This window comes from Mus musculus, chromosome 9 (assembly GCF_000001635.26).
Source record: "Mus musculus strain C57BL/6J chromosome 9, GRCm38.p6 C57BL/6J".
Taxonomy (NCBI): domain Eukaryota; kingdom Metazoa; phylum Chordata; class Mammalia; order Rodentia; family Muridae; genus Mus; species Mus musculus.
In genome coordinates this window covers 106,016,705-106,038,513 of record NC_000075.6, presented here as the reverse complement: position 1 = coordinate 106,038,513, position 21,809 = coordinate 106,016,705, and the positions used below count along the sequence as shown (strand labels likewise).

Below are 21,809 nucleotides of genomic sequence, written 5' to 3'. Positions count from 1 at the left end.
TCTAGGTCACTCAGGCTGTATACATGAGACCCTGTCTCAGAAAAGGTCAGAGATGAAATAGTCAGCATTTAATAATCAAAGATGACTCTTATACACGCTTGCTTTCACATGGTGTAGTCGTGTTGGGCAGTGAAACATAACAAGGAGAACTATTTCTGTTGGTGGTTTGATAGTCTTACTATGTAGCCCAGGCTAGCCTCAACTCATTGCCTATCTTCCTGCACCGGTCTTCTAAGTTCTGGAATTACAGGCATGAGCCACCATGCTTGGTTTTCTACATATTTTCCACCCCCCTCCTTTTCCCATCCCCACCCTTTTCTTTCTGCTGGGAATTAAAACTGGGAGCTTTTGATGTCAGGCAAGTACTCCACCCGTGAGCTAGGCCATCAGTCGGAACACTGTTTCTTTATATGGAAAACATCCCTGTCGCAGTGGTAAGTGGAAAGCTCAGGTTTGCATGAGTGTATTCCACCTGAGACTGAATTTGTATGGAAAAAAACTCCCTTTCTATAACACAGAACATATGCATTGCTTTCCCTTGCCTTCTGAGTTACTGACATGGCTCATGAAAGATTCACAGTGCTTCTTATTTTGCAAAATTCTAGATCTACAGGGAAAAAAATATAGTTATAGGAATGAATTGTAACCATCACCATATCTGCTTTCGGTCCATCTGTGTGAGTGAGTGTGCACATGTGTATGGGCGTGTGTATGGGCGTGTGTATGGGCGTGTGTATGGGCATGTGTCTGTGTGTTTGAGCATGTGTTTTCCTGAGCCACTTGAAGATTAATCAAGGGCATTAAAACACATAACCATGCATATCCAACAGGCATAGAAAAAAAGGAAATCACTCTATATGGACATGGTGGAGACGTCACGCTGAAGAAACATAGTGTTTATACAATATTGCTTTCTTTTTTAAAGTTTTAAAAGTTGAAATAGAATTATATCACTTCCCCCATCCCTACCCCCTCAAAGCCCTCCCACTCTTAAGTGTCTTTATTTGTTACATACATATACATGTATGTGTCTGTACTATATATATACATATGTGTATATATATATATACACACAGACACATAACCCGATGATTCCATTTCTGTTGCTTGTGCCACATATAAATAATATTATTTCCTAACATCCAGCCCGTGTTCAGGTTCCTACTTCCCCATGTCTTAGGGAACCTGTCTTTGGACTACTGTAACAGAACACAGCTGACAGGTTGTATTATACAACATTTATTTTTCACAGCTCTGGAGTCTTGGAAGTCAGAGACCAAGGCACCGGAAGACTTGGTGTGTGACGAGGGCCCAGTCTTGGCTTCCTGCTTTGTCTTCCTGGCTGTCACCTCACAGGGGGAGAGAGGGCTGGGGCACATGCACCGATTCCATCCTTATGGCCCTGATCATGTCCCACAGGCTGTGTGCCTGATCCCTGCACGTTGGGGATTAAATGTCAACGTGCTCGTTCTAGGGGAAGCACATTGGTGGTCAGCTTTCACGGTGCCAGCAGGCCCTGTGCTGACTGCTGGCGAGAAGGCCATCGGTGCTGTTATAGCGCTGACCCTGAATTCTGCATACCGGCTTGCCAATAAGATGTGTTCAGTGGCTCAAGACTGACCTGAAGTGCAGTATTAGAATGGTCACTCTGCCACTCCTGAATTGTTCTTTAGGCCTGTCTCTGTTGTTGCTGTCATCAGAGCATCTTGCCTTTTTAGTTTTCTTTAGTTACAGCAGTCACCCCATTGCTTGTTTTTTTTTTATATATGACATTGAGATTGCTTGTTTTTTTATATGACATTGAGATTCCTGACCTACTCTTTTGCTGAACACCCCACCCCCACCCCATAGCACTTGTCTGATTCTTTCTCCATATGCAGAGACAGACTAATCTTTTTTTTTTAACATATGATTTAGTAATGCTATTTGGGAATTTGGCTTGGTTTTGGTGATATTAGATTTGACCTCTTCATTGAGCCCATGCTCACTAGTTCTCTTTACTGTGGATATATTTTTCTCTCCTTTCTAATGAACAAGTCATTTGAGGAGCGACACTTCTTCAGGACTGGAAGCCTTTGTTTTCCAACAATCTTTTACCCGGTGACTCCAGCATCTGTCCCAGTAATTACTTCACTATGCTGGCGGCAAAATGCTGTCTGTTGTGGAAGCGAGAAGACGATAAATCTCCTAGGAAGGACTCTTTATTATATCTACATCTATTACGAGAGGCTTCATCTATAGCCTTCTCCCACATGCAAGTCATTTCCAAAAGAAGTCCATAGAAGCAGCGTTTACTACAAAATATGGAGCAATGGAAAACGTGTAGAAGAAAAAATTATTAATATTTCCAGTAGCCAAGAACTTTCCTAACATACGATAGCAATCACTCTCCAGAGGAAGTCAGGAAAATCCCAGGGCCTTGTTAAAATGTTTTTGTGTTTAGCATATGGCACGTGTATATGTTCATGTGTGTGTGTGTGTGTGTGTGTGTGTGTGTGTGTGTGTGTGAGAGAAAGAGAATATTATCACAGATATAAGCGCTCATGAACCCACCACAGAATCTAAATGAAGCCATCAATAATGGTTCCATTAATACATATCCTGGCCCTCCCATGCAGCTCTGTCTTGAATTTTTCACACTTTCTTGGTGTTTTGATAAGTATTTTAAAATCATTGCATAATGTCTCGGTAAACGTTTGTACCATATTTGACTATTAATCCACTAGCATTGTGGGCCTAATTGTTTGAGAACTTAGTCTTTCCTAAATAGCAGAGTAACAAGATGCTACAGTTTTGGCTTCAGGGTTACACTTACTTTCCTCCTGCTTCCCACTGAGGTAGCAGGCAGCCTCACTGAGTGACGACCCATGGCGTTCTTGCGGGGGATTGTAAGCATACATTTTATAGCAACCTACTTTCAATAAGCACTCAAGCTCTCCTCTAGCCCACCTCCCAGCAGAGGGAGTGGAAGAGAAAACTTATTAGGATGTAGGGGAAGTGGACCTGTTCGGCCATAGTTCCTTGGGAGCGAGCTCGCTCCTCTCTCTCAGCAGTTCAGTTCTGTAGCAAACGCCATATATGATTCAGCAGCTGCAGGCCAGTCCTCTAGGCAGGCAGGCACCAGGCATGAACCAGCAACTGTAGTTCAATCCTGAAGAAACTGCCAGTCTAAGGTGAGGTCGCCGAAGTGGCCACAGGAACCTCACAAGCAGTTCTTGGGCGAGTTTCTCTCGATGGCGGCGTTATCACAAGTTGAGCTCAGCAACGCTATGTAGGGCAAACCAATACATGTGTGTTGTCATTAGCAAAGAACAAGGAGGCGAACCAAACCAATGCTCAGTGCTCATCTCCCACTGTCTGTGGGGTTATATTTATGCTCCTTCATCAAGCATCCTTTCACATGCTTGCTATATCAAAACATCCTTTTACCTGTGTCTGCTTCAGGAAAATAGTCTTTCACTTTAGCAAGATATCCTTTCACCTGTGTGGCCCCAGCAAAGCATCATTTGACACAACTAACTTCCCCCAAAATCAGAAGTTTCCACTTCTGGCATCCTATGGTGTTTCCACTTCTCTGGATTCTGCTCACTTCCGACTCCACAGAGGTGACAGCAGAGTGCCTTCTCATGGTGGCTGTGATATCTTTCTTCCTGTTACCACCTATATATATGCTTTGTGTTGGTCTCTCCATGCTCAGAGAGACACAACTTCCCACCTTCTCTTCTTGCCACACAGGATCCTGTGTAGCACCTGTATGAAGGAAAATGCTAGTATGTTTACATACTGGGCAAGGCTTGTTCAAGAACATATTTGACCGCTGTCACAGGGTGATGAGCTTTGTGCTACTAACAAAGGGACACTCAGCAGGGAACAATAACATATCTGTATTTAGAAACATGAAAATTGAATGCCCTTTACTTCTGTGTGCATGTGTGCATGCATGCACGTGCCTATGTGTGCATGCGTGCACGTGCCTATGTGTGCATGTATGTACATGGGAGTGTGCTCATGACTGTGTGCATCTCTGTGTGTATACACATGTACATGCTCATGCATGTGTGTGTGTAGATCAGAAGTCTGAGTTGGATGTCTTCCTCAATTGCTCTTGTTACCATCTTTTTTGAGACAGGGTCTCTCACCACTTTCAGTTTCTGCTAAACTACCTGGCCAGTGAGCTCCTGTCTTTTACCCACCAGTGCTGGGATTGCAGGCACTTAGCTTTTATGTGTACTCTGGAGATTCATACTCAGTCCCTCATGCTAACACAGTAAGCACTTTACTCACCGAGATGGAGATTGGTGTTTGAGCAGTGCTAACGGAATTCTACCTCTGCACTTCCCAACATGGTAGCTACCAGCCCCATGCACTTGTCGAACCCTTGGGATGTAGCCAGGCTGACCATTAATTTTATTTAATTTTTGGTAAGGTGAATCATCACATATTGCCAGCAGCTTCAGTGTCAGACTTTTCAAGCCTATGGAATAAAACCAGGAGTCTGTGGCATTTAAACAGAATCTTTCCTTTATTTCAGGGAAGCCCTGGTTTCCATGGACCTCTGGGGGAAGCCGGCAGTGTGGGACCTCGGGTAGGTATAACTGCTGCAGGGGGAGGCAGACTCCTGCCTTTGCTGAAGAGGGGGCTGGCCTTCCACACGGAGGGGCTTGGTGCTGCAGACTTGACTTGTTTTCTTGTCTGAGATCTTTTCTTCTTTTGTGCTCTTAGGGGTCACTTGGAAGACATGGCTTGCCAGGGTTGAAGGTCAGTATTTCTGGAGAATTCCTTTTGCTCCACAAGCAAGGCTATTTCCATAGTTCTTGCTGAGGTCAAGGGGAGTGCAGATTGGCTGTTGAGATGGCTTGGGTGATTGATGTGAAGTTACTGTGGAAGAAGGGAGCGTTCAAAGCACACCCACTCCTGCTAGATTTCATTTGGATTTAAAATAGTACAGTAGAGTTCTTGTTTTTGATGAAATGACATTTCTGAGTGAAGGTCAGGCCTTCCTATTTGTGCTTGAGTAAGTGCTCACCACAGAGATGAAGAGAAGAGGTGGAAGCCATGGTGTGTCCAGAGGAAGCCCGTGCAGTTTGATAGTGGGCCGGGGAAGCTTGTTTTACTAAGCCGTTATCTGGACCTCAGATGGTGCACCACGTGCTTGTCCGTATCTTCCCATGGAAATCTTCCCATAGATCCTGTTCCATATTGTCAGGAGGATGATCTACAATAGTCATACTTGGGGTTTGAAGTGAGCGCGTTAGCAAGTACATAGCAGGTCAAAGCAAAAGAATAAATAGCAAAGGATACACAGACAGCAGACTGTCAACAGATTGGGTGCTCAGAACATCCAGCAGAAATCAACCAGGGAAGCCCCTTTCAGGAGTCAGCTAGATTCCCAGATAGAGTCCCGGGCAGAGCTGAGTGTCCCCTCTGGAGAGGTGTCCAGTTAAGGAGCAAATGGCAACATATAGGGATAACATTGTCATGTCCAGCATTCATGGCATCTGGCAGACACTGACAGGGGAAGCTGAGGCAGTGACCTAGTTCCTAACCAAGCTTCCCTCTCTGCGAATGAGCTTCCCATGGGTGAACCTTGGACTCCTGTTCTCTACTGCAGGCACTTTTGTATCATCGGATAAACAATAGTAACCTCTGCTGGGAACCGCTTTCTCTCTGTTTCTAAGATACAATGTTTTACACTTGGGGTGTGCTGCTCTTCGCTTCCCTCCTCATAGAGTTGGGAGTGCACAGCCCATCCCCAGACAAGGGGGGCTTAGAGGACACCTTCAGACAAACATGCTGAGGTCTGAAATGGAACATGGGCTTCTCTAAGAGTTCAAACAGTGCATGCCAGTTTGCCAGTGTAATGTATGTTACAGTCCTCTCATCCTGGCAAGGATGGTAACTTTAAGGCTTGTCTGAGCTTTTACAGAGTGGGTTCAAGGCCAGCCTGGGCAATGTAGTGTGCCTCTGTTTCAAAATGGAAAGTAAAAACCAGGCCTGGGTATAGCTCTGCCTTAGATCTCTCGCCTGGCAGAACCAGCTTGGTAAAGGGAACGAAACTGCCAGAGATGCCACAGCTGACTGGTTCAAATCTAACATCTGAATCAACAACTATGGTGCTCTTTGAAGATTTTGTACAAAGTCAGCTTCATTCCTGTAGGCTTCTCTGGAACTCAGCTCTGCAGTGCTCCACCCTGCTCACGTATTTTAGAGGCGAGAAGCCAGCTTAGCTCAGCGCTCAGTGTGCTGTTGACTCCTTACAATAGAGATGAAGACTTTGCTTTCTTACCCGTCTACCGCCTTCTCCTGCTCCCTGCATCCTGGTCATGCCTTTATTTTGTCCACTCTTGGTCAAATTAACTGAGTATCTGCAGCTTTGTAATTTTGTTTTCTGTGAGTGGAATCCCACCCACCCCCCTTTCCCATTTGCTCCATGTTCTCTGCGCCTGTTGTTAATTACACAGCTCCCTAATAGAAGCGAAGCACCCCCACTTGTAGTAGGTCATGCAAGGATTGCTTCTCTTTCCTTTTACTCATTTCTTCTCATCCCTCCATCCTGTTACCGAAAACCCAGGCTTTCACCCTCTAGGCATCTGTACTGTTCTGTTGAGATGATTTCGCAGCAGAGTCCTTTCATTCTGCAACAGGAGTGAACTTGTGTGCGCTTAGAATGGCTTGCTAGTCGTCCTGTTTAAGTTTTCAATAAATAGTTCCCCCCACCATAGATGAATTGATAAAAAAGATCGGTACATAAACAGAATGCAGTTTAGCTCTAAAGGAAAAATAATAAGACTTGTAGAAAAGCGGAGAGACTTAGAATGTATAATACTGAGCGAGGTCACATAGTCTCAGAAAGAAACACCCTGAGTGTTCTCCCTAATATGTGAATCCTATGCATATGTACACACATGCACATAAGGTACAACATATACAGATGCACACAATCCTATGCATATGCAAACAAGTGCACATAAAGTGTAACATATAGAAATGCACACAATCCTATGCATATGCACACAAATGCACATGAAGGTACTGTATAACATGTAGAAAGGAGAACAGGAAAGCAGGGGGCGCTGTGAAGTGTAAGGGTCTCCCCAGTACAGGAATTCAAGAACAGCTTGGCCATCATAGCAGGGCCAACCTCAAGTGACTGCCACACGTGGCCATCATTCTGTTTTCCTATGAAAGATGAAGTCCTTGACACTAGAGAGATGGTTTAGAGTGTCTGCTGCTATGATAAATGCCACGACCAAGTTAACACATGAAAGAAGAGCTTTATTTTAATTTATGGTTTCACATAACACAACCTATCATTGAAAGAAGTCAGGGCAGGAACTGAGGTAGAGACCATGGAAGAATGCTGCATACTGGCCTGCTCTCCCTAGCTTGTTCCCTTTGCTTTCTCATACACCCCAGGACCACTTGCCCAGGGTTGATACCACCCACAGTGGCTTGAGCCCTCCCACATCAATCACTAATCCTGAAAATGTCCCACAGGCTTGCCTGCAGGCCCAATTGGTTGCAGCACTTTCTCAACTGAGGTTCTCTCTTCCCAAGTGACTCTAGCTTGCATCAAGTTGACACAAAACTAGCCAGCATGTGAGCACTGAGTCTTAAAGAAAGGTCCAAAGTGCTGCAGAGATGGCTCAGTTACTGAAATGCTTGCTGCACAAACGTGGGGCCTGAGATCCATCCCCAGAACTTGAGGGCAAAGGCCAGTTATGGTCACTGTAATCTCACCACCAGAGAGGCAAAGATGGGGAGGTCCTGGGGTTCCCTGGCCAGCTAGCTTTCCTAATCGGTGAGACCCAGGGCCCAGTTAGAGACCCTGCCTCAAAATGAAAAAGAAAAGAAAAAAGAAAAAGATTAACGTAATAGCCCTTGAGGCAGATGACCCAAGGCTGAACTCTGGCTTACACACACACACACACACACACACACACACACACTTGTACACACATGTACACACACAAACACACACATGCACACACACATGCATATACACACAAACACACACATACACACAGATACATGTACCTACACACACACACACACACACACACACACACACAGATACATGTACCTGCACACACATGAACATATAACCCCACCCCGCAAAGAAGGGCTAGGCTTTTAGATAGAAGTTCTTATGTAAAATGGGAGTTTGGGTTATTTAAATATAAGATTTCTGTCCCTTTGCTGGCTGAGCTGCTGGAAAGATTTGAGTGAAGCCCGCTGAAGATTCAGGAAAGGCAGTAACAATCAGTCCCTGCATTTTCGCAATCAAAGGGAAACCCCTCCAATTTCTTCTCCTGCATAGATCCATCTCTGGGGAGGATTGAGCATAACCGATCCAGTCTTTTTTCATGGCTCATCCTCTGTGTTCTTAAAGGCCACCTTTCAGGGAAGGCTGTCTTCAATAGAACCTCTGCTGTGTCTGGGCGCTCACTTCAGGTTTTTTGTTTGTTTGTTTGACTTCTGCAGGGTGTGCTTGGAGAAACCGGTGAGCTGGGTTCCCGAGGAGAGCCTGGGCATCCAGGCCCACAGGTTGTATCGAGAACTGGGTCTTATTCTAAGGGTATTTTCTGAAAACCTTTTCTTTGTGTGATAGAAATCTGACTCAGAATGCCCTAAAGGAAGCTTCCTGGGCCTTACCACAGGAAATTGCATCGCCCCTCTTTTGGGAAAGCTAAACCACAATACTGGTATTGATCAGACATCTGGCTACTCGCCTGTGTGTTAGCATTAATTCATTTAATCCACAGTTGGGGTGTTAAGTGAGTTTATTAGTCCATTTCACAGGGACAAAATGGAGAGGATGATGAAGAAGGTAAGCAAATTGGCCAAAGTCACACTGCTAGTGAGCGACAGAATCCCAGCTGGAACTTAAAAGTCAGCGCTCTTAATGAGTACCTCTGAGCTATGATTCCAGTCATTCCTGAGTAGAATTTAATTTATTAAAATTGTATTTCATCAGCAAAGTGCTTGCTGGTTATCTTTTATGCACAGGGCTCCCTCTTAATAGACCTTGGGGTGCATAGACAAACAAGACAGGGGTCTAACCTCGAAGGGTTTCAGTCCAGGGAGGGGTTGCAAACTCCAAAGTGACAAATGAAAACTTGAATTTCAAAATAGCTCTTTTGGGATCCTCAAATAGAAACTAAACCTACCATTCCATGGCCCTTCGAACTCTTTCTCTTATAAAGCAAAGTATTTCCAAGTTCCCAGCAATGGAAGAACTTTAGACTGACAAGAAACTTTGCTCGCATCGAGCCCTCTCTCCATCATTAAAAAATCCAGTGAGTGTCAGTTGATTCGAGAAGCTGCTTGCCGATACCAGATGACAAGGACACTCGAGAGAGAAAGAGTAATCAACGTGTAATTAGAGTGTGTTTGCTTTATGATGAAAAACGGCTTCAGGCAGAGATAATGAAGAAGCCTGGTTTTCCCAGTTTCTCTTTGATCGCTAACTTATTTCAAATTCGGACCCCCGCTGCCGTCCTGTCCCTGCTCTTCTGTAGTCACCAGATTCTGATTGTTTGAAAGGCATGGATGTCGTGCGGAAAGCCACCAGGGAGATAATCAATAGAAACGGTCCTCAGTGCTCACCTCCTCACGGGGCTGTGGGGGTGATGGTCTATTGAAACAGGTGACGGTCAATATCTCACCTGGGAGAGGAGAAACCCAGATCAATGCTTCTATTAGGAAAGCATCTCTCAGAAAAGGACTGGAAAAAAAGCAAAGTGTCAAAATCAATCAAGCAAAATAGACCAGAGGGAAAAATAAGTACCTACCACCCCACCCCGAGCCCCGCCCCCAGCAACAGAGATTGGGCCATTAAAATGCACCCCTGGTTCTTCGCAGGGTAACAGCTGAGATGGAGCTAAAGGAAAAGGTTTCCTTCTAATGAGAGGGACACCATAGCTGCTACTCTCTGCCCACTCTGTTGATTCCAAATTAGTTGGGTGGCTGAGGCTATGAAAAGAATGAACTTCAGGGCACAGCAGATCCTCCTGGAAAGATTCCTAGGAACGTGCATGTTGGGGACCTGTGTCCTCCATTGTAGATGGTTGAGTAGAGAATGAGCGAGCATCCGTGAGCGTTTCAGAGTGTAGACACAATCCCGACTCAGTTTGGTAGATGGCACAGGGCTGGATCTGGGCACCTTGGTCCAACAGGTATCTCAGGCGACTTTACACTTACATGGGATATGAAGGGCTGTATAAAAATCAATTGACTTTTAATGTCTCTTTTGGAACAGGGACCCAGAGGAAGGCAAGGACCACCAGGATTTTTCGGTCAAAAAGGGGATCCGGGTACCCAGGTAGGTTTGTAAGACAAATAGCTACAGTCTAGCTGCTGATTAGAAATGGCTGACTCTTGTCTTGAGGAGTCACAGGGTGAATCCCTTGTTTTGGGGTCTTGTGAGTACCATAGATCTCCAAGACATCTAGTTTGACAAAGTTGGCATTGGTATCAGCCATGTGCCCCCTTCATTCTGGGTACACGGTGAGCAATAAATTCTGGTTTTAAGCCTCACAGACATGTACCACAGCTCCTGTATCCTCATAGTGCAAGAGCAAATAATAGCACCATACAGGAGGCAAGCTTAAATTGCCCGTTCCTCACGAGGATGCATGGGCATGCTTGACTGTGTAGATAAGGCCATAGAGATTCAGGGAGACCCAGTGACTGTTTTATCAAATAGTAAGTAGTCAAATGGCCTCTGACTTGGGGCTTCCCAGGGCATGTTCCACTGTTCATCTAATGTCTGTGGCCAGTGGAAAGGTCAGAGAAACTGAGCCGTATGGTCAGGGTGGCTTCCTAAGGACAGGAGCATTTGCCACAGCATAAGACATTCGAGCAACAGGCCTTGAGTCAGGTCCATGGTCTCCATCCTGAGACTCAAAACAGCAGCTTTGAGGACAGAACTATGGCCCAAGTCCTTTTTAAAGCTTTTAAAGCACATTTGTTTGTTTACTGAGACAGGGTCTCACTATATCATTCTAGCTGGCTTGGAACCCACAGAGATCTGTCTGCCTCTGCCTCCCTAGTGCTGCAATTAAATGTGCATATCACAAAGCCTGGCCAACCTGCTATCTAAAAAATTCTCATTGTGCTATTGTAAGTCTCATTTGACCCCGTTTCCAGTTTAGAGCAGGTAAGAGCCCAGGCTTTCGTTTTCCTGATCTTTTGACCAGGTTCTTTTCCAGAGAGTCTATAGATAAACCTCTCCTGCTCACCACCTTCTCTCAGAGAGTGTGTACATAAGTCTCCTCACCTCTTTCTCAGTGTTCAATAGATTTGACTCTTACATAATAGACCTTGTCATCCTCCCAGTCTCCCCCAGCTTAACTGTGTTGGCTATGCATTTTGCATGTTGGAAGATAAAATGAACCGGGTGGAGCATTAAAAGCTCACCTCCCATCTCCATGCCAATTCCCTTGTCCTGTATGAAGATTCAAGGAAATGCTTTGCTTCTGTAGATAACATCACAGAGGCTCCATGAGGCTAAATGACTTGCCGCCCAGGCAGAAAGTGGTCAGACTGGCCTCTGACTTGGAGCTTTAGGTGATAATTCATGAGCATATGGATAATCCCAGACCATTTTGATCTTGACTAATAGTGGGATGATATCCCAGTGAGGCCATCAGTAGCTGAGACTGTCATGGAGTAAAAGCTCATTTAACAGATTGACCTACCAACATTGCAGCTTAGCAGATACAGCACTGTAGAGAATCAGTTGTTGACCCCTGTAGCTGCATGGTGATGGATCATTGCTGGTACCCAGCATCACAAGACAATACTGTATCCAGTATGATTAGCCCAGGGAAAGGTCAAAATTTCAAAATTTGAAGTATGGGCTTTACTGAATGCTTACAATTTTTCTTCCATTATAAAGTAACAAAACAAAACAAAAATCACTAGTCAAATGACTACAAGTCAGGGGCCATCTGTAATAAGAGTCATGATTTTGGTCATGATATCATTGCAGGGGAATCCTGGGCTTCCAGGGCCAAGTGGCTCAAAAGGACCAGATGGACCCAGAGGACTGAAGGCGAGTATCAGGGAACATTCTTGGTTATCTTGGGTACTCTATCTGTGTTGCTCTTGGATACTCTACATGTGTTACTCTTGGTTTCTCTATGTGTATTACTCTTGGTTACTCTACGTGTGTTACTCTTGGTTACTCTATCTGTGTTACTCTTGGATACTCTATGTTTGTTACTCTTGGTTACTCTATCTATGTTACTCTTGGTTACTCTATGTTTCTTAGTCTTGGTTACTATGCATGTGTTACTCTTGGTTATGTTACTCTTGGCCACTTTACATGTGTCACTCTTGGCTATGACTTTAGGAGGCCTTTGGGCTTTCTTAGGCAAATATTTCCCTGTCATGTGATCATTTCTAGCATGTTTCTGATATTGTTGATGAAATTATGGTAGCTTATAGCTAGATAGATGCATAAAAAGAAGGAAATTATAAAAACTGACCTATGGAGAATTGGCTCACATATATCAGGAGGCAAATGTGTATTGACAGAGAACAAACATGGGCTCACTGTCAACATGTGTACTCATCAGTACAAAGACAGCTAGTGTATTTATAATTATCTTTCTTTAATTCACATACATATAAATATACATAATTTTAAGTCTAGTTTCTGAGTCTGAAAGGAATCATGTAGTATTTGTAAGTGCAGCTTTTCCCCTGTAACTATTTGTAACATAATGAGTTATGGTTGCATTCATTTTTCCTGCAATATTGTTGATTTAATTTCTTTTACAGCTGTATCTAATTCCACTGTGCATTTTAACCCCATTTCCAGAACAAGCCTTAACAAGCCTGGTGAAGGCAGCAGGTTTTAAAAAGGCTAACCAAACAGTTTCTAAGAAAATGGCCCAAAGGTTCAGAAACTCATAGGAGAAAATTAATTTCAACTCTCCTTTCTATTAAAAGGGAGAAGTCGGTCCTGCAGGAGAAAGAGGTCCACGGGGTCAGCAAGGCCCAAGAGGGCAGCCTGTAAGTCTCATTTCTCTGATTTGAATTCCCAATTGAATACCTTATCTTTTTCTTGTTTGGTATGTGTTCTTGTTGCACATAAAACATAATGTGCTCCATGATTTACCCTTGGGCTTACTAATATGACATCATGGCTTGGGCTGTTGAAGATTTAGCCAAAGGTTCCTAAGTTCCACATAAATAAAAAATCCAAAAATGTGTTGGATTTATGTTCTTTCTCATTGTTGAAGAGGGAAGTGTCTGTGCGCTTCTTCTACTTGATAAGGAAGTTTCTCAACTATCTGAGTCTTTTGGGACTAATGAGATGCTCAGACAAATTAAAAACAAAGCAAACCAAAACTTTGTGAGTTTGTATCTGTGTGTGTGTGTGTGTGTGTATGTGCTTTGTGTGTGTGTGAGCATACTCATACCATGGCATATATGTGGAGGTCAACCTTGGGTGGTGTTCTTCATTTTTGGCCTTTATATGTATAGGTGTCTGTATGTATTTCGGTATACCACGTGTTTGTTTGCCTTGTACCTGTGGGAGCCAGAAGAGTGTTGGGTTCCCTGGAACTGGAGTTTAGTTGATTGTAAGCCTCCACGTGGATACTCTGTATTGAATCCAGATCCTCTCTGCAAGAGCAGCCAGTGCTCTTAACCTCCAAGCCATCTCCCCAGCCCCCAGCCTTGTTTGAAGCAGCTCTCCTTGTTTTTAATAACTGTGTGAGGCAGTGCAAATAGCCATGAGCTCCACTTCCCTCTGGGAGCACTGAGATTGAAGATTGTGCTACCGTATCTGGCTTCAAATGAGTTCTAGGGATTTAAAGCCAGGTCCTCATGCCTGTTCGGCAGGTGCTTTACCCGCTGAGCCATCTCTCCCAGCACACAGACTCAATTTTGTAGATACCAAATAAGAATACTTAGCCAGAATCATTAGCTTTTCAGAGTATGAGTTTAATTATCCAGAGCATAGGAATAACTTTGGAGACCAATAATCATGAATTATTTCTTTCTACAGATGAAACTTTCAAAGGCAGCAGTCTTGGTTCTTCCACATTCACTGATCTGAATGCAGGGGGAAATCGTTATGTTGTATGACTATTTTTCAGCTCACTGCTTCTCTGCAGTTCACTTTTCACAAGAGCAGAGCTGTCTTCTGGAGATCTCTCCCACCAGCAGTTAGGAAGGGCCTAGAAAGGTATCCCTGACCTCCTGCAATTCTGCACTGAAGTCACATTTGTTGGGAAGGAGAGAAACCCGAAGCAGACCCAGGAAGCTTAAATTAAAATGTACAGGGAGAGAGAGCAGAAATGGGCGCTTGTGAAGGGGACTGTGAAGCAGACAGGTGCCCTGTGCCCATCCTCCAAAAAGGTAGATGGTAAAATGGTGAAACTAAAATTTTGTTGAGATAGCATAGAGCTTATGCCCCTTAATACCCTCACCTGTCTGTCTGTCTGTCCGTCTATCAATCATCTATGTATTTATCTATCTATGTCTCTATGTATCTGTCTATCAATCATGTATGTATGTATGCCTATATGTATGTATATCAATTATCTATCTATCTATCTATCTATCTATCTATCTATCTATCTATCTATCTATCATCTATCTTTTCCTTCCCTCCCTGACTGCCTCCCCCCCTCCTCCCCAAAGCTAGGGAAGGATATCCTTCTTAGAGGCAGCATTTCAGGACCGCACAAGCCCAAGGACCTAAATTTGAATCTCTAGAACTCAGGTAAAGATAGATATGGTAGCACACATCTTTAATCCCAGGGCTTTCACAAATTTCCAAACCCAGGCCTTGGTCTGTCCCTGGAGCTGCAGGCACAGATGCTCTGTGAATCTTCAGGAGGGAGAAGACAGAGAGACAGCCAGCCAACGGCATGTTCCTTCCCTCAAGATTCAGCCCCCCTCCCCCCATTTCCCTGACTTTGCTGTCTTTTAATATTAAATGTTTCCTAACTAGGCCACAGGAAGAGTCTTTAGCCCTTCAGCTTGTTATTTTCCCTTTCTGATAGTCTACTTGATCTAGAAACAGTTTCTAGTCACATCCCGCCTCCCCCCCCCCAGGCACTGCAAGGTTCTGAATTCACTCCTTATAATACACATTTATGATCTGGACATACAGGTGTTCCAACCTCTTGAAATGTACCAGTGCATGCATGTGTGTGCATGCATGTATGTGTAAGCATGTGTGTGTTGTGACAGGGTTTTACTGTCTCACTGGTCTCACTGAGCCTAAGCTAGCTCAGACTCTCAGGCCTCCTGTTTGGGCTTTTCTGAAAACTGGAAACAATATGAACATGTTCACCAGATGGTGAGCACATCTGTGCACATTCTTAATACTCTTCCCAACAACTGTGTAGGTGACACTGTCATTCATGGTCTCTTAAGGTTTTAAGCCCCACTCCCTCCAATGTCGTGTTTATCCTGTGAAGGCATTCTCCCAGTCTTCACCACCCCCTCCTTCTACCCCCCACTTTCTTACTTTATTGGCTTATCCAGAGGCTTGGGTATTGTCATTTGCCATGAGTTGGTCTGGGTTTATTGACAGTCAATTAATCTTGTGTTATTTTTTTAGGGTCTTTTCGGTCCAGACGGCCATGGTTATCCGGGAAGAAAAGGCAGGAAGGTGAGCTCCTGCCAAGAGCATTCCAATATCAAGTCACGTTCCGAGTTTTACTAGAATATAGTGACTGTATGTCAGGAATGGTTTCCTTTCCTTTCCTTTCCTTTCCTTTCCTTTCCTTTCCTTTCCTTTCCTTTCCTTTCCTTTCCTTTCCTTTCCTTTCCTTTCCTTTCCTTTCCTTTCCTTTCCTTTCTTCCTTCCTTCCTTCCTTTTTATAGCTTGACAGAGTTCCCTTACTGAGAAATCAGACTGGGCTCATCCCTCACTTCCCTGCCTTTCTCCCTTCACATTCTCTATACTCACAGGCTCCCAATGATAGATTCAACCAGCTATAGGTTAAGACATCTGAGAAAAATCTGCATGTGTACTGAACATGTACGAACCCATTATCCCCTAAATAGCTCAAGGTGATGTCTGTTTCACAGCACCCGTAGTTGTAGGTGTTCTGTGTCATCTGGAGACTAAAGTCTAGTAGAGGGTGTGCATATGTCACATGTATGTGCTTGGCAGCACCGTATTACGTCAGGGCGTTGACTGTGCTCAGATTTCTGTACCTTTGGGGGATATTGGAATCAACCTTCTGAAGATATTGAGGGGCAGCTGTAATTCTTTATTTCTTTTAAAAATACATAATATTTTAACTTTTTCTTTGAGAATTTCATACTCTCATTTTATTCCTTCCTCCTATCTCCCCACTCCAGCTCCTTGATCTCCTTCTGACATCGTCTCCTTTCCAAGTCTTTAAAACTTGCTAAGTCTGATTATCCCTGCCCATATGTGTGTGGGAGCATCTACTGGAGTTATAATTTCTAGGTGGTGTAGGGGGAATTGTAAAAACTATTTATGGATTGTCGACCTCTGGGATTGAAATGTGGCCTCTTGATGACCTTTCTCAGAGGAATGTTGAGGAAAATGTATTCACTGGTCATTGAACGTTATATAAACATGTCCAATATATAGAGAGCTGTATACCTAATGAAAACTGGTTTTCCTTCTAGCGGCCATCAACTTAATAATTCCTCAGCCCTGAATATCTTTTGCAGGAAGGCTTTATAGAAAGCAGCAAGTGGGAGGTGAATGTTTCTAGCCTGGCAAGCATCTAATTGGAGAGCACCTATGGCCTGTAGCATAATTGGCTGGTGCTGGGAGTCAAACCATAAACTTAATTTCTGCTTCCCTCTGCATTGGTGGTTGTTATGCAGGGGGCAGGCTTGTTGGCAATTAACTTGGAAATGCTGGATTGTTGGGGAAAACTAACCTGGAGATGCTGGTCTGTTGGAGTTAGCCTAGAAACTGGAGCTAGGCTTGGGTTTTGTTGTGGGGTAATTTGGAAACCAATGCTAGGTACCGACCTGTTAGTTTACCTGAGTTCAAGTTTTCTAAAATGGAGTCTGAACTTAAAAGATTTGTTCTCTCACTCTAACATTTACTTATTTGTGTGTGCAAGAGCATAGGAGAGTGGACTGCCTGCTCGATTTGTTTTCTCCCTCTACTACCTTTGGTCTCAGGGACTGAACTCAGGTCGGTAGGCTTGGTGGTGAGTGTCTTTCCCCCACAGGACCATCTCACCAGCTCATTTTTAATTTCCTGGTCCCCACTCTGGAATCCTGGTCCATTTCTGAGATGCTATTTACTTCTTTGGTCACTTGCTTCTTTGGGAATGCAAGTTCAGTGTGGGTCTTGGTTTTGTGCATAGCTGAGTCCCCAGTGATTACAGGACCACTTGGCAAACAGCAAGGGATAACTAAATGTCTGTGGGATGGGCGATCATTTTGAAGCATGCCTGTGCCTCTGACGGTTCCATGCTGGGTCCTAACATTCAGATTGATGCTCCTGCCTTGCTTTCTGTTGTCACAGATCTCAGGGGCTTTAGACTGAGAAATAAAATGCACAAGAAGGAAGTTTCATTAGACCCTGCATCAAAGATGCTTAAAATTGTAAAAACTATTTATAAATTGTTGATCTCTGGAATTAAAATGTGGCCTTTTGATGACCGTTTCTCTTTCCTGGAGGAATGTTGAAGAAAAACTTAAATTACCTGGCACTGAATGTTTTCTTATCATTTCTGACCCTAGGGTGAACCTGGGTTCCCTGGCTATCCTGGTGTGCAAGTAAGAAGAGATCTCTGTGGGCCTGGCAACTGGTAGGCACTGTGTGTCACATGTGTGCAAATCTTTCTTCACGTTCATAACCCTGCTTTTGCCTTGTTAAGGGAGAAGATGGTAACCCAGGCCGTGGAGGAGAGAAGGGGGCCAAGGGAATCCGAGGGAAGAGGGTAAGAACTGAACGGTTATCTGCAGTCATCACAGGTGACGATGGGGCTAGGCTATCCTTGACCAGTCAGTACATACACACACACACACACACACACACACACACACACACACACGACTATCTTGGTGACTCTAGGGAAATTTGGAAGGACATTGTCACAGACAGTACTTTCAAGCAAGTGTGGTTTGTCTGAGTCTTCCCCAAGATTCTTTGGGACTAGATTCTCAAAAAGATAACTTCTGTCTTGGTGGACTTTGAATATAGTGTGCTTAACTGAGTCTCCTGTTAAGAACTCATTCCTTCAGGTTCTGTAGATGATGATTTTTTTTTAATTCTTTTTTGTTTTGAGACAGTCTCGGATAGCCCATGCTGCCCTTGAACTTGTTATGTTATGTTAAGGAAGACCTCCTTTGAATCCTTGATAAAAATGTTTCAAGGAAAGCCTTCTGGGAACAGGGCATGAACTTGTGTTCAGAGCAAAGGGGAAGGAGGGATAGAAAGCCCGTGTTTTCCTTGGACTCAGTAATTGGTATTTTCATCTGTTGGCGAGATCCTACAGACAATCGGGGCCATGCTTTCTCAGCTCGATGCTGCCTGTGGCTACTCTGGTCAGTCAGCTTTTCTTTCTACTTGCAAATAAAAAAAGATGAGGCACCGATTCAGTCCAGATAATCGGTGCTGTTTTACTTCGAATACCTAGCATATGAGCAGTGAACCCCTGGCCACCTGAAACTGTCTTTGAGAAACTGAGGCCCAAAGGTGCTATGGGAATTTTCCCTTTCTCTGCTGTCAGACCCTCTATGTAGCCCTTGTGTTTATCATGTTTATCGTATGCCCTTGAGACTTAACCTTTAGGGTTAAGTTGTCTTTTAAGGCTCTGCATGGAAATGTACTCGTGTGTGTGTGTGTGTGTGTGTGTGTGTGTGTGTGTGTGTGTGTAATCCGTGGTCAAGCTGGGGTTAGATAGGTGGCCTAGAAGGGAGTTGTTGGTTCCCATAAAGCCTCCCTGTCTCTCCATGGATACATAGTTCACAGGGGCAGAGTCATTGGCTTTAGGTATGAAGCAATTTGATGGTTTGGGAAGACCAGTCTTATAGCCAACAGGGACACTTATTTCTTTGGTTTCTTCATTATAGGGCAATTCTGGATTTCCTGGGCTTGCTGGAACTCCAGGTGACCAAGGCCCACCGGGAAAAATGGTAATGAGTACCTTTCCTTCTATATTTTTAACCTTGTGCCAAGGTGAGAAAGAGCTTGATAAGAGGCCTCGCTGAAGGAGAAACAAACATCTGGGACATTTGGCAGGCTCAAGGGAACTGGCAAACTACTTAGAAAGCACTAACTTCAAACCCTACATAGCATTCTAGATGTAGTGTTTCTGAATATAGAGGTGATCTTGGCGTAGATAGAGATTTATGGATCTTCCTAAATACATAGATTAATACATAAAACTTACCAGTGAATGAGCTTATCAATGCAAACATGATGACCAATACATAAAGCCAGAAGGAAATCCTCATTAGATATGCCATCCATACAATCTGAGCTGATAATGCTGCAAGACTAGAAGAATTTTTAGAATACACTGGGATGTAGAGAGACTCTGAAGGTTTGCCCTGTGTCCTGTTTTAGAGACAGCATGGAATAGTTTGCTTCCCTGTGAGAAACCACTGACCACAAGCGAGTTGGGGAGGAATGTGTTTATTTGGATTATAGATTATAGTCTATCATTGAGGGAAGTCAGAGCAGGGACTCAAGGCAGGAAGGAACTTGATGGCCAGGACTGAAGCAGAGACCATAGAGGAATGCTGCTTACTGGCTTGCTCCCCACCGGGGATGGTAGCATCCCAGGCCCATCTGTTTAAGGGTGATACTACCCACAGTTGGTTGGGAACTTATCTGTTGGCAATGAAGAAAATTTCTCATGGACATGTCCATAGGCCAATCTGAGACAATTCCTCACTTGAGATTCATCCTTCTGAGATATGCCAAGGTTTGTATTAAGCCGGTAAAAAACTAGCCAGTGTGTGTCTGTCACTCTGTGAGGAATAACATATTCATCAGCCAGAAGGGGACATCGGCATGTCCCTCACTGGAGTTTGGAGTATTTATTAGAGGGAATCAACTAAGTCAGAAAAACCAAACACCACAGAGGTAGTTCATAGTCATCTGATGATGAAGTACTGACTTAGTGGGTCTCAGTACAGTGACCTGCCCTAGACTTCAGGTTACCACTGTGTAGAGACTACACAAAGTCAACGACTGGCTAGGCTCCCAGGGGGGCTGGAGCCAGACAGTGGTAACTGGAAGACTTCTGGGAGGGTTCCTTCACTACGAGGGTCGAAACAGGGTGGGGATGAGAGGCGTGGAAGAGCAGGAACAGGGGGATACCAGGATGTAGTTTAGAATAGCATGTGGCAGGACCTGGGATCTTGAATACCAGTTTTTGAATTTGAACTTGAAGTATAAGTTGGTTTCAAAATTACTTGGTCTTCCAAGAGTTTATGTCTCATCCTCCTGGGCTTCCTGGATTCTGAGATTTAGGATATACCACTCAGGTACTTTGACCTCCTTACTGGGCTGGGCAGAACTCCAGGGCCAGGAGAGGAGGGCAGTGTATGTGCCCTGGTGAGCACTCAGTATCTCCAGTTGCTTATAAAAAAGTGTTAGGAATCAGAACCCACGGTTCTAACCATGCTTCTGTTCTTTCCAGGGCACCAAAGGCTCGAAAGGCTTGGCAGATAGGACGGTAGGTGAAGACTCCTAATTTGAAAATTCACTCATTTAGAACATAAATCTTTCAATAGCCACAAAGCAAGATGTGTTCATCTTAAAGCTTCGGAGGTTTTCCTTTTATAAATTTTGTTAATACGTTAAGTTTACAGAGTTTTTTTTTCCCCCCCAGAAATGCCAGTATAAAATTAGGATAATATTTTAAATATTAAGTGACATAAATGAAAATATTTGGGAGCTACCTTCTTTCTGAAGCATGCTCTTCTGTAAAGCTAAAAACACGGCTCATAAAGCTATGCATTTTTAATGCGCCAATGCACAGAACAGCACAGGCTTTCATGTCTTATGGGACACTCCGGGAATAATATCAGCAATGACGAGGAGTGCTTTTCTCCCAAGTGCACAGAGACTGTTAGGTGGGGTGGCAGGAAGCAGAAACAACCAACAAACGGGAAGTGTCAGGATCTGAAGTTGAGGGAAGAGCAAAGGAGAGAGAGAGAGGGAGGGATTCGAACTACAGGCTTCCCACCTGTTCCCCAGGGCCTGAACAGCGACTCCGAGGCTCATCATTTGTTAATAAAATATCTAGGCCTTAAGTTAGACTTGTTCCCCAGCTAGCTCATAATTTAGCCAGTTTATACAATTCTACGTCTGCAACTTGGCTAGTTACCTCTCCTCGGTTTCATGCATCCAACTTCCTTCAAATCCCGGTGGGGAATCCTCCTAGCCTGACTATTTCCCAGAGTTCCCTTCTCTCTGCCAGGTGTCCTACCTTCTAATCCTGTCTCAATTTATTGGCCATTAGATGTTTCTTGGCAGGTGATGCTTCCACACAGTACACAAGAAATTATCCCTATAATGGATAAAAACAAACAAACAAAAACAGAGGACTCTCCTTGGGGTCAGGTTATGGAGGTACCTGTCTGGGCAGTCAGTCTAAAGAAGGGAAGTTTATAGCAAACACTTCTATAAAGTTGCATACATCAACAGTGGTCCCCAGTATTCTCTCCTGAGATTCCTGGATTTCAACCTTCCACATCAGATTTGATTCCATCGATTTGTGAGGCAGATTACAAAGTAAAACAGTATACCTTACCTACTTATCTCAATGTATCATATCAAATCCTTTAAATGTTTTAAAGTAGTGGCTGGATCCGGAAATAAT

At 44.0% G+C, this 21,809-nt stretch overlaps 1 protein-coding gene across 2 annotated transcripts in view; it reads left to right on the top strand.

Moving 5' to 3' along the window:
- The window catches only part of Col6a4 (collagen, type VI, alpha 4), a 106,511-nt gene that overhangs the window by 58,315 nt on the left and 26,387 nt on the right, over positions 1 to 21,809 (top strand). The window contains exons 20-30 of one of the 2 annotated variants that reach the window (NM_026763.2): positions 4,532 to 4,585; positions 4,723 to 4,758; positions 8,485 to 8,547; positions 10,262 to 10,324; positions 11,996 to 12,058; positions 12,961 to 13,023; positions 15,590 to 15,640; positions 17,713 to 17,748; positions 17,850 to 17,912; positions 19,048 to 19,110; positions 20,625 to 20,660. In NM_026763.2, coding sequence (NP_081039.2) covers positions 4,532 to 4,585; positions 4,723 to 4,758; positions 8,485 to 8,547; positions 10,262 to 10,324; positions 11,996 to 12,058; positions 12,961 to 13,023; positions 15,590 to 15,640; positions 17,713 to 17,748; positions 17,850 to 17,912; positions 19,048 to 19,110; positions 20,625 to 20,660 — 591 coding nt within the window. Of the gene's footprint in view, positions 1 to 4,531; positions 4,586 to 4,722; positions 4,759 to 8,484; positions 8,548 to 10,261; positions 10,325 to 11,995; positions 12,059 to 12,960; positions 13,024 to 15,589; positions 15,641 to 17,712; positions 17,781 to 17,849; positions 17,913 to 19,047; positions 19,111 to 20,624; positions 20,661 to 21,809 lie in introns of both variants that reach the window. The other variant, XM_030244544.1, reaches the window with a different exon arrangement.